A 12,592-nucleotide genomic window follows, 5' to 3' on the forward strand; every position below is an offset into this window, starting at 1 on the left:
CCTCCGGCAGTGCTCGATCCCCTATAGAAACCGAACCGTGGGAATGAAGTTCTGTTTCAAATCTAAACTGTCCCTACACCAGTTGGGTGCCGGCTGCTGACTTATAACCGCTGCGCCCCGGCCGGAAGTGCGTCATCCAGTAACATGGCGGCTTGCAGCGACCATTCCTGCAACGTGACTGCCCGTGTGTGAAACCGACATCACGTATTGGAGCTGGGAGGTAAGGGATGGAGCGATATTTCATGTAAAGGTTCCGTCTCTAAAATGATCTGCAATGCGATGTTGTGTTGTGCGGATTCCGTGTGTATCTGTAGCACCATGAGGCGACTGAGCCATGGGTTAGCGATCTGCCACTGCAGGCAATCTGATCGCCCATCCTGGGGCTGTCGGGGGTTAGCGTTGTCCTTCTGTATTATGCGATAACATAGTAACTGCAAAAATCGCAATAAAAACGATGTAGTGGGTTCCCTAATCAGTAATGGTGTGACTGTACAGCCGTGACCAGCAGGATCCCCGAAACCTCTCTTTCTACCAGTGGTTGGCACACTTTCACACTTTTCCCAGCTCGATTCCCCATTCGAGGTCCAGCCTTTCGTTGGAGCGTCGTTTTAGTTCATAAAATGGGTACAATATGGGTAACAATAGTTCCAAAAATATTTTGTAGCGCAAATACATAATCTCCCCAAATATCCCCCTAATTAAATATGAATTAGTTAATAGTGACCCCCAAATGTCAACCTAATCTAACAAGCTGGGCTTTCAGGTGTACTGTATTTAGAAGAACAAATGGTCATTGTCACCAATTATCACTCTAAGGGGCAAATTCGATAGGTCCGATTACAAAAAAAATCGTATTTTTTTTCAAAAGTTTAAAACTTTTGTGTATTTTCTGCAATATTTTTGTAAATTTTTGCGACTTTTTCTTACTTTGCGACAATTTGAACTACAAATGTCACAATGAGTACGAAAGTTTCTGATTCATTCAAGCTTCGGTATCGTGACTTTCCTTGGGCCGGGTTGGAGCTGCAGAGTGCCATTGAGCCCTATGGGAGACTTTCCTTGGGCCGGGTTGGAGCTGCAGAGTGCCATTGAGCCCTATGGGAGACTTTCCTTGGGCCGGGTTGGAGCTGCAGAGTGCCATTGAGCCCTATGGTATACTTTCCTTGGGCCGGGTTGGAGCTGCAGAGTGCCATTGAGCCCTATGGGAGACTTTCCTTGGGCCAGGTTGGAGCTGCAGAGTGCCATTGAGCCCTATGGGAGACTTTCCTTGGGCCAGGTTGGAGCTGCAGAGTGTCATTGAGCCCTATGGGAGACTTTCCTTGGGCCAGGTTGGAGCTGCAGAGTGCCATTGAGCCCTATGGGAGACTTTCCTTGGGACAGGTTGGAGCTGCAGAGTGCCATTGAGCCCTATGGGAGACTTTCCTTGGGCCGGGTTGGAGCTGCAGAGTGCCATTGAGCCCTATGGGAGGCTTTCCTTGGGCCGGGTTGGAGCTGCAGAGTACCATTGAGCCCTATGGGAGACTTTCCTTGGGCCAGGTTGGAGCTGCAGAGTGCCATTGAGCCCTATGGGAGACTTTCCTTGGGCCGGGTTGGAGCTGCAGAGTGCCATTGAGCCCTATGGGAGACTTTCCTTGGGCCGGGTTGGAGCTGCAGGGTGCCATTGAGCCCTATGGGAGACTTTCCTTGGGCCGGGTTGGAGCTGCAGGGTGCCATTGAGCCCTATGGGAGACTTTCCTTGGGCCGGGTTGGAGCTGCAGGGTGCCATTGAGCCCTATGGGAGACTTTCCTTGGGCCGGGTTGGAGCTGCAGAGTGCCATTGAGCCCTATGGGAGACTTTCCTTGGGCCGGGTTGGAGCTGCAGAGTGCCATTGAGCCCTATGGGAGACTTTCCTTGGGCCAGGTTGGAGCTGCAGAGTGCCATTGAGCCCTATGGGAGACTTTCCTTGGGCCGGGTTGGAGCTGCAGAGTGCCATTGAGCCCTATGGGAGACTTTCCTTGGGCCAGGTTGGAGCTGCAGAGTGCCATTGAGCCCTATGGGAGACTTTCCTTGGGCCAGGTTGAAATTTTCAGAAATTTCATCAGAAATTTTCGGATTTAATGCGAATTGTCACAAATCGCACTCGTAATTCGTACTTTCATGAATCTGGCCCATTGCCACTACTCCAAACCTCCCCCCCATGGGGTCAGCCCAAAGGCACTGGTTTAGAGCATATATTAGGAATTGATATGACTGATGTTTATAATAGGGTTTGCTAATAACAAGTGGTGAAAATAAGCACCCCCATATAAATCAACCAAATCAATGTATTGCATTAAAATGTCAAATCGCTAAAATCTGTAGGTATGCTTCCCCTGTATAAAAATCCCACCTAAGAGCAATTACTAAGAAATACTACTCAAAACATAGTTTAGCTACACATTTAGAGATCTTTTAAATGTGGTTTATTAATTTCTACCCCAACTGCTTTCACATTTTGAATTATAATGGTGCGTGTTTTTACCACATGTTATCTGCATTTGGCCTTTTTGTTGGGTTGTGTGACCAACTTCATAAGGACATGCAGGCAAGACTTACATTGTCTATACTTTTCATTTAATAAACTATTCTAAGCTTATTAATAATAAGCTATATGATTATGTCACAGCAAACGTGTTTGTAACCTTGCACAGAATCTAAAATAAACAGCTGGCGGTGTTGATCTCTATATATTTCCATTTTTACCCATCCATAATATATAGTTAAATAAGAACAATCCCATTCATGTTAGAAAACATAATGTGTAATATTACATCTACAAGGCATTGGCATTGGTGTCCAGCAATTTAGGAATTCCCATGGCTTCTTTAAGTTTTAACTTTTTTTATTTCAGCTGAGCTCTGGTCTCTTCAAGAGGTGCAATTCCTTTTGTTTGAGATACATCATTTATGAGTAGAAAATGTCCGGTTACAAGCCTGTAGCCATCCCCACCTACCCCAAGCTTGGTGAGAAGATAACACAGGATACTTTGTACTGGAAGCGTTACAAGGTAATATACAAATGTGAAAATTAGTTTGGATTTATTGGTTACATAAGGGTATCTTTATAAGAAAGAGGCTATAAAAAATGGTCATGAAAGGGCATAACAGTAAAGGGATTGTTGTCATATGTTGTTTATTATCTATCCATAAGTAAGTTTGAGCTCTGGTATGTCCCAGGTCCCTGGGCTTGTCCATTGTTTATAATTTGTGTGTTTATAAATGTGAGTCACTGAAAGTAGAGAGAAAAAAGGAAGTTTCTAAAGTAAAGGAGACTGAGGGGTGCTGCACAGTATCTTGGCTGTACTGTACCTAGCACCGCACACTGCACTGTTCTGGTCAGAGTTCTCTAATATATTTCCTGGGATCTGCTGGAGTAATTCTCTCCAAAGGAGTCACAGAACCAAGTGATCCTACCTCCACTGGGACCACTTTAAACTTTTTACTTTGTCTTCATTTTTGTTTTCTAGTTTTTAATTATTTGAAATTACTTCTCACTCTCTTCAGCTTTCAAATGGGGATCACTGACCCCATCAGCCAAAATCCTATTCCTCTTTGAGGCTACAGTTTTATTGTTACTTTTTATTACTTATCTTTCTATTCAGGTTCTTTCCTTATTCATGTACCAGTCTCTCATTTAAATCACTACCTGGTTGCTAAGGTATTTTAAACCCCAGCAACCAGATAACTGCTGATTCCATATAGGGTAGTTTCTAAACAAAAAGTGAAATAATTAAAAAAACAATAACAATGAAGACCAGTTACAGATTATCTTAGAATATTACTCTCTACTTCATACTAAAAGTTAACTCTCAAGGGTAAACAACCTCTTTAACACTGTGTGTGTATATATATGTTGCAAGAAGACAGGCACTTACGTATAAGTAGGTCCAAGGGAGCCTGGGTGCAGTCCCAAAATAATAGATGGAGTAGCTGTAGAGAGAGTCCGAGAAATATAAATATATGCACAATAGATATGAGCTTCTTTATGTGCTGATGTGTTGTGAAGTTACCACTCTTGTATTGCCATCATATATTTTTGTTCCACATGAAGTTGCATATTTCGGCTTATTGTTAATACCAAATTGTATGTTCTTTTCCTTAGACACCGGTTCAAATAAAAGAATTTGGGGCAGTAACAAAAATCCACTTTTCACCTGTTCAGCCTTGCACATATGCTGTAACGTCATCCACGCGGGTAAGTAGAATATAGTCGAATGCGCTAAACTGCACAGCTCAGAATTATAGTAAATAACACAAATAGAAATTTATATGTCTGAAGCCATTGTGCAAACTTGAGTAACAGAAGAGTAGCGCTGCAGGGGAAAGGGTATTTTGCTTGAATATATCAACTATTTTATTCCTGTTAGCAATACTGTTGGTTCTGCTTTCTTCCTCTGAAACACTCTTTGTGTTATACTAACTAGAATTGTAGGTATAATCAATGTTTGTTTGTTTTTTGTTTTTTTGCCCTCCACTAACATTGGTTATCTGTAGAAAAGTAGTTTTACTTAGATAATTTTTTGAAGCCACCAGAGGTGTTAACTAATTTTTTTTTCCCCCAGATTCACCTCTATGGACAGTACTCTCAGGAACCTATAAAAACCTTCTCTCGCTTCAAAGACACTGCCTACTGTGGGACCTTTCGGGGAGATGGGAAGCTTCTTGCTGCTGGCTGTGAAGATAGTGTTGTTCAGCTCTTTGATATCAGTGGGAAAGCTGCACTTAGACAGTTTTCTGGCCATAGCAAGTAAGAATATAATAATTCCCTGTGACATGAACATAAGGAGTTATGGCAGCCTTTCTCAATATCTAACAATGCTTTTGTATGTCTTATTACAGAGCAGTGCACTTTGTAGACTTTACCGCCGATAAGTATCGCATTGTGTCTGGTTCTGATGATTACACAAGTAGACTCTGGGATATTCCGAATGGCGTAGAAATCACGAGCTACAATGAGCATACGGACTATATTCGATGTGGCTGCACAAGTGCGCTGAATAATGATTTGTTTGCTACAGGTGGGTATCATGTCTGTTTAATCTTTGCAGAATATGAAAAGATCAGATGGTGTGAAGCTAGGGCCATATTTTTTATATTCTATGATATTTCGCTCTGTCCTACATTTCTGTTTATCAGTATAAGTGGGGTCTGCTATAATATTAGATTAAATGAAATTTGTGTTTTGATTAATCATACTCAGTACTTTGTTCTGAAGTAAGCAGCATTCTTCTATTGTCATATGCATGTTGCAGGTTCATATGATCATACCATTAAAATATTTGATGGCCGAACAGACAAGAGTGTAATGAGTATGGATCATGGACAGCCTGTGGAGAGTGTGCTTCTCTTCCCTTCTGGGGGCCTCCTTGTTTCTGCAGGTATGTCTGGGCAAGATCATTGACAGTTTGTCATTCAAAGACTTATCTGGGAAATTTTTAATGAATGTATACCAAACTGTTTGTTGTAAAACTGAAAGAACCTGAACTATGCCGTGTTTGATGATGCTCTTATTACAAAGCATAACATGTAACCTTAGATGTTCAAAATATTCCATGTTCTGACTTATTTCTCTCATTCCTTCTGTTCTAGGAGGCCGTTATGTTAAGGTGTGGGACATACTTAAGGGAGGGCAGTTGCTGGTGTCATTAAGAAATCACCACAAAACAGTAACAAGCCTGTGTCTTAGCAGTTCTGGTCAAAGGCTGCTATCTGCTTCATTAGACAGGTGGGTAATTTATCTAAAGGATTCGGGTGAATCTACTCAAACTTCACTGTGTATCATACCAAATGGGAAGGTTTTGAAAAAGTGTTTGCCAATTCCTGGGCTCAAGATAGGGCTTTTTATACATTAAACTCGGTTGCTTTCATCAAGCAAGTGAGACTGATGGGTGGAGAATGTATCTTGGAACCCCTGTAGTAGCCAAATAACAGCAAGCATGTTGAGAGAGTATGGGTGCTTACTATAAATATATTTATAGTTTAATTGGTAAACAGAGCTATCCGTCTGCCCTTAGAGCAAGATTGTCACTTTTGGGGGCCAAATGCAGTTCTTTCTTTCCTTGTGGCTCTCGGCCAATTATTTTTTGCCAAGTGTAGCCAACTGCTTAGAATTTTTATATTTTCCACTTGCGGGGAATGGGGGGAGTATTATACTGAATCTGGTGGGATTTCAGTTAGAGGTTAGTTACACCCTTACTGTGGCATTTTCTTTCTGGAATATGAGCTTTCCAATTAAGAATGAATTTAGTTCTCAAGATACTCGCCTTGTTTTCAGATAAGAATTGCCTGACAAGGTTTCAGGAGATTCATAGAGGGCGATACCGGGCAGCTTGTACTGCTAACAAAAACATAGGGCAAAAGCAGCCCCATGCCACTTCCTTTGCTTCTTGGGAACCACTGCTCTAGATCCTAAGTGCAAAGTGATTACTTTAGAGGAGCAGCTTATAGTGCATTTCTGTAGTATATATTTTAGTTTTTTATTTTTTTGCATGACTGTGGTTAGCATGCATCTTAGCAGGATTCCAGTGTGCTACATAAGTATATACTGTGTGCTAGCTTTTCTGCTGTGGCTGCCTGCGTTCATTCTGTAAATTACACTGTGTTTACTGTGTGCGCTTACCCTTTATGTTGTGAAAAATCAAAAGGCAAACTAAACTGACTTTTGTTTAACAGGCATGTAAAGGTCTACAGCACAATGAACTACAAAGTAGTTCACAGCTTTGATTATGCTGCCTCGATACTGAGCCTGGCTTTGGCAGTAAGTATAAATTATATGTACACACACACACACACATACACACACTGGTTTGTCCCTGAGGAAGAGCACAGTTGGTGCTCGAAACGTTGGATCGTTTTCATTAAAAAAAATTTTGTTTTCTAACAAAGTCCCTGTGTGTGCGGCTCATTGTCTTGCTATATACATGGTTTTTGCAAGCACCTGGGGCATTTGATTACTATTAGGGTGTGCTCTGTTCTTTTCTGTATATATAAATATAGATTTTTTTTTTTTTTTTAACCAAATAGTTTACAGTGGTGACTATTATGTAAGGAAATACATATTTTCAAGTTCTAAGATTTCTATTTATACAAAAAAGATTTGTTGGAACAATATGTATCATTTATGGATATGTATCATTTATATTTGAAATACAGTTTCCCCATTTAAAAATGAGGCTTTGATGAAAAATTCAGTGTCTATTTTATTACCTTGCGCTGTTCTTGCTCCCTCTTCTCCCTGCTACTCGCACTCTGATCTACCAAGCTAAAAACAATCTAAAGCACTTTAAGTTCTGGCCTGCAGGAGAGCATCAAGCATGCTTACACAGGCACCGCCAGTAGATCAATGTGGGAGTAGCAGGAAGAAGAGTAAGCAAAAACAGCGCAAGTTGAACTGGCAAAACTGTATTTTAATTTTGAATTTGGGTCTGTGTCCCCTTTAATACCCACTTAATATTTGAATCAGTGGCTAATGTTAAAGGAACAGTAACACCAAAAAATGAAAGAGCTTTAAAGTAATAAAAATATAATGCACTGTTGCCCTGCACTGGTAAAACTGGTGTGTTTGCTACAGTAACACGACTATAATTTATATAATAAGCTGCTGTGTAGCCACGGGGGCAGCCATACAAGTTGTAAAAAAGGAGAAAAGGCACAGGTTACATAGCAGATAAAAGATAAGTTCTATAGAATACAATAGTGTTTTATCTGTTATCTGCTATGTGCCTGTGCCTTTTCTCCTTTGAATGGCTGCCCGCATGGCTACATAGCAGCTTACTTATATAAACTATAGTAGTGTTTCTGAAGTAAACACACAACTTTTACCAGTGCAGGGCAGCAGCACATTATATTTTAGTTACTTTTATACACTTTCATTTTTTGGTGTTACTGTTCCTTTAATCGGGGTGATTAAAGCTCAGAACTGCTGCTAAACTCTAATAGTCCATTGAACAAGAAAGCAAAGATGAATGTGTCACTACAATGCTTACTGGCTGATACAGACCAAGCTTTTGGCAGCACTTGTCCTTTGCTTATTCACATAGGTTTAATTTTACACTTATTCACAACCCTCGCAGCATTGATGCATATAGGCAAAGGCTTCTAGCAATCACAATAACATTCTCCTTGTTACTGATTACTAGCTATTGCAATACCTGTAGCTTTTAGGCTAATGTTACACTGGCTGGGTAGTTTGGGACAGGCCAGCAGAGAACTCTATGGAATGTCGATAATGATGCATTCACTCTTATAATAGTTATTTTTTACTTTTCTTTTTAAAACCCCTTTTCTCCAAAAAAAATATTTTTTCTTGTAAAATGACTTAATATAGTTCTGGGTAGTACTACATATATTTATGTCTTCTTTGCAGCCAGATGACCAAATGATTGTAGTGGGGATGACCAATGGCGTGTTGAACATTAAGCATCGGAAACCTGAAGAGAGAAAACAGTTGCAGTCCACGACAAAGAGGCACCCGCGGTACAGAGTGTTTGTGAGAGGCAAAGACTACATGCCCAAGCAGGTACAGAAATTAGCAGTGCTCCTATTAAGGGAGAAACACAGACTGCTTATAGTATAAAGTGCATTCACTTTGGAAGTATGAAAATGTGCTGCTAATTTTTTTTGGGTTGAGGTCTGACATTTGCATAGGTCTCCTGGCCTGAGGCTTTCTGGCCAGAATAGCTTAAAGTACCATAATCTTCATGGGAAAGCACACCAACATTGTAAAAACATATTTCATACTTCATACTTTTTTCTAATGTTAATTTTATGTTTTTTTACAAATACAGGATGACATCTTTATCAGTAAGCCAGTAATAGCGCACTTGAAAAAGTACGACAAGTTGCTGAAAGGTTTTCACATGACGGAAGCACTTGACACTGTGTTACAGGTAATTATGGGCAGGGGGAGGGTAAGCACTGTCACTGTAACTCCTGTATCTTTAAGGGTACAACATGTTAGGATTAACACCAAAGGTTAACTTTTAGTATGTTTATAGAATGGCTAATACTAAGTAACCTTTCAATTGGTCTTTATTTTTTCTTTTGTATAGTGTCACAATTATTTGCTTTTTACTTCTGTCAAGCTTTCAAAAGGGGGTCACTATCCCCAACATCTTTTTCCCGTATTAAACTTTCTTTTGCATCATTTTTTTGTAGCCTCAGATTCGAAATCAAAGACCTGAAGTCACAGTCGCAGTGATGAATGAACTTAAAAGAAGGGGAACTCTTAAAAATGCTCTCGCTGGAAGAAACGAAAAGCAGTTGAGCGACCTGCTCATTTTCCTTCTCAAGTAAGGGCCGATGCAGAGTTAACAGCTTTGATTTTACTTCTCATTTAGTTCTATAAACTTGCTGATTGGTGGGAGAAAAAATTTTGCTTGGGCGCCGTTGAAGGCATTTAGGGCTGAATCATAAGGTGGAGGAAATCCCTATTGTTTCTTACTCCGTATCTGATGATTCAGCTCTGAACGTCCATGGAGGGAACGAACGATCGTAATTTTAAGGTGTATGGCCACCTTTAGAGTTTATAGAGAAGCTGCTTCACTAAAGAAGACCATCCAGTCAAGCTATCATTTGTGTCTTATATTAATCATTCATCCATAATCTGCAAATTTTAGATTGTACATTTACTTATGTAAATATTTGGATTTGTAGTAACTTTTTTTTTTTTTTCTTTTTTTTTTTTCTTTTCAGACATCTGGTAAATCCTCAGTTTGTACCAATTCTATTAAATGTGGCAGAGCACATTATAGGTAAGCCAACGCATGCAAATAAATACAAACGTAAAAGGGGATAAACTGTAAGCATATAATTACTTATAGTGCTACTTGTGTACACATTGCAGTACATTTAAAACAATGCAACATTGGAACAGACTGATAAATGCAATAATAGAATATTACAAATTTCAGAATTACACTTAGATTCCAGATTAAGTGCTGACTGGTAAGAGGCAAGATTTGGGAAGTTCCTTCCCTGTGGAGCTTTCACTCTAACTTGGTGGGTAACTCGCGCACACACACACACAGGAGGATAAATGTACTTACTGTTATTGAGGCATCACAGCCTAAATCTTGGGCCATACATGGTCTCAGTGTTGGATTACTCAGTAGGCGCCATAGGCATTGGGGCACAGAACTTAAGATTTAAAATAAGATGATAAAGGCCCCTCTGGACTGAACAGATTTCTTATTGGGCTGTGTGTGGGTCCCTCGGGTGGGCCTACCCATCCAGTGTCTGACCAGAGAGAAATAAACAGCTTTGAATTTGTTGTATCCGGGCAGCTGATTCTGATTTCTTTATTAAAAAATATAAAAATAATAAAGCAGTTTTTCAATATCTGTGATCTATTCACCAAAGAGCTGTTTGACACTGACAGTACAGTTTTTCTGAACTTAACTAAGAATGCCCTTACTTTACCCCTTATCTTACCTTTATATAATGTTATAAGGAGTCACATTCCTGTTGTCAAGGCTTGTATTGAGTTATTTTCTTTCTTTGTCTTTCTAGATATCTATTCTCCTGTTGTGGGTCAGTCTTCTGTAATCTACAAACAATTCATAAGGCTTCAAGAGGTGCTAGAAAAAGAAATTAACTACCAGGAGGAACTCTTAAAAATGTTGGGCATGATGGACACACTGTTTGCTACGATGACATCGAAAAAAGAGAGCCCATGGGATGAACCCAAACCAATACTGCCTCTCAGTTCCCAGTAATGGAGTGGAAGCGTGAACATTTTTATCTGGTGGATAGCCAATTCAGTTTGGCTTACCCTTTGTACTATATTTTAATACAAGCATCACCAGAAACTGCATCTATTTATACAAAATGTATAATGAAAGCCACATCTTCTCTCTTTTAAAGAGAGCTCCAGTTTATTATGTGGATGTCTTTTAAACATGTTGAAAACTTGCAGTTTGTTGGACAAACTCCCAGTTTTTACATCAAGGATTCTTCCTGAGATCACCAGTACCCTGGCAAGTAATGGCAGCGAGTAGCTCCAAGGAGTTCAGTTTTACCCAGTTTGACAGCGCCACTTCCTGCTGTGTAAATGTACAATCACATTTGTAAGTGGGCAGTATATAAACTGCACCCACGCCCTCCATGTCTGTTGTTTGAATGTGGTTTGTTTAGGGTCACGCTGCACTGGAGGGCATGCAGAGCAGAAATGGGTTGAAACATTCCATTTTACCTGCAGTCGTTGTTGAAACTTAAAAAATAAAGAATATTTTCAAAGAATGCTGTTCATTTTCTACAGTGTGTGTTTGTCGATGGGCACTGCCCCCTGTGCAGCACTACAAGTCTCATAGCCTTCTCTCCTCCCTTTTATACAGTGACAGTGCTTGTATACATGAATGTTGTACAGTGAGGAACATAAGTGTTTGAACACCCTGCCATTTTGCAAGTTCTCCCACTTAGAAATCATGGAGGGGTCTGAAATTCACATTGTAGGTGCATTCCCACTGTGAGAGACAGCATTTAAAAAAAAAAATCAGGAAATCACATTGTATGATTTTTAAAGAATGTATTTGTATTGCACTGCTGCACATAAGTATTTGAACACCTGGCAATCAGCGAGAATTTTGGCTCTCAAAGACCTGTTACTCTGTCTTTAAAAAGTCCACCTCCTCCACTCATTAATCTAAATTAGTAGCACCTCTCTGAGCTCTTTAAAGATGGGCAAGACCAAAGAGCTGTCAAAAGACATCAGAGACAAAATTGTGGCCCTCCACAAAGCTGGAAAGGGCTACGGGGCAATTGCCAAGCAGCTTGGTGAAAATAGATCAACTGTTGGAGTTAGAAAATGGAAGAGGCTAAAGACGACTGTCCGTCTCCCTAGGACTGGGGCTCCATGCAAGATCTCACCTCGTGGGGTATCACTGATGATAAGAAAGGTGAGGAATCAGCCCAGAACTACAAGGGAGGAGCTGGTCAATGACATGAAGAGAGCCGGGACCACAGTTTCAAAGGTCACTATCGGTAAAACACTATGCCATCATGGTTTCAAATCATGCATTGCACGGAAGGTTTCCCTGCTCAAGTCATCCCATGTCCAGGCCCGTCTGAAGTTTGTCAATGACCATCTGTATGATGCAGAGGAGGCATGGGAGAAAGTCATGTGGTCAGATGAGACCAAAGCAGAACTTTTTGGTCTAAAGTTCACTCACTGTGTGGAGTGAAGGAAAGTGGAAAAATAAGTATGAGTTGCATGCCAAGAACACCTTCCCTACTGTGAAGCATGGGGGTGGTAACGTCATGCTTTGGGGGTGGTTTTCTGCGAAGGGGACAGGACGACTGCACTGTATTAAGGAGAGGATGAGTGGGGCCATGTATTGTGAGAAGTTTGAGCTCCTTCCATCAGTCAGAGCATTGAAGATGGGTCGTGGCTGGGTCTTCCAACATGACAATGACCCGAAGCACACAGCCAGGAAAACCAAGGAGTGGCTCCGTAAGAGGCATATCTAGCCTCCAGTCCTAAATCCAATAGAATATCTTTGGAGGGAGCTGAAACTCAGTGTTGCTCAGCGACACCTCCGAAACCGGACAGATCTAGAGGAGATCTGTGTGGAGGAGT

The 12,592-nt window shown here is 40.7% G+C and overlaps 1 protein-coding gene across 1 annotated transcript; it reads left to right on the forward strand.

Moving 5' to 3' along the window:
* Positions 1-151: 151 nt before the first annotated feature.
* Positions 152-11,256, forward strand: utp15 (UTP15, small subunit processome component). Its single transcript, NM_001011103.1, is given in 13 exon segments — positions 152-220; positions 2,871-3,026; positions 4,121-4,213; positions 4,581-4,765; positions 4,858-5,036; positions 5,271-5,396; positions 5,608-5,743; positions 6,691-6,775; positions 8,384-8,536; positions 8,805-8,906; positions 9,175-9,308; positions 9,712-9,770; positions 10,528-11,256. Coding segments are annotated over 12 exon segments (1,548 nt in total). The 5' UTR covers positions 152-220; positions 2,871-2,936; the 3' UTR covers positions 10,734-11,256.
* Positions 11,257-12,592: the final 1,336 nt, after the last annotated feature.

Source organism: Xenopus tropicalis, chromosome 1 (genome assembly GCF_000004195.4).
Source record: "Xenopus tropicalis strain Nigerian chromosome 1, UCB_Xtro_10.0, whole genome shotgun sequence".
Classification (NCBI taxonomy): Eukaryota; Metazoa; Chordata; class Amphibia; order Anura; family Pipidae; genus Xenopus; species Xenopus tropicalis.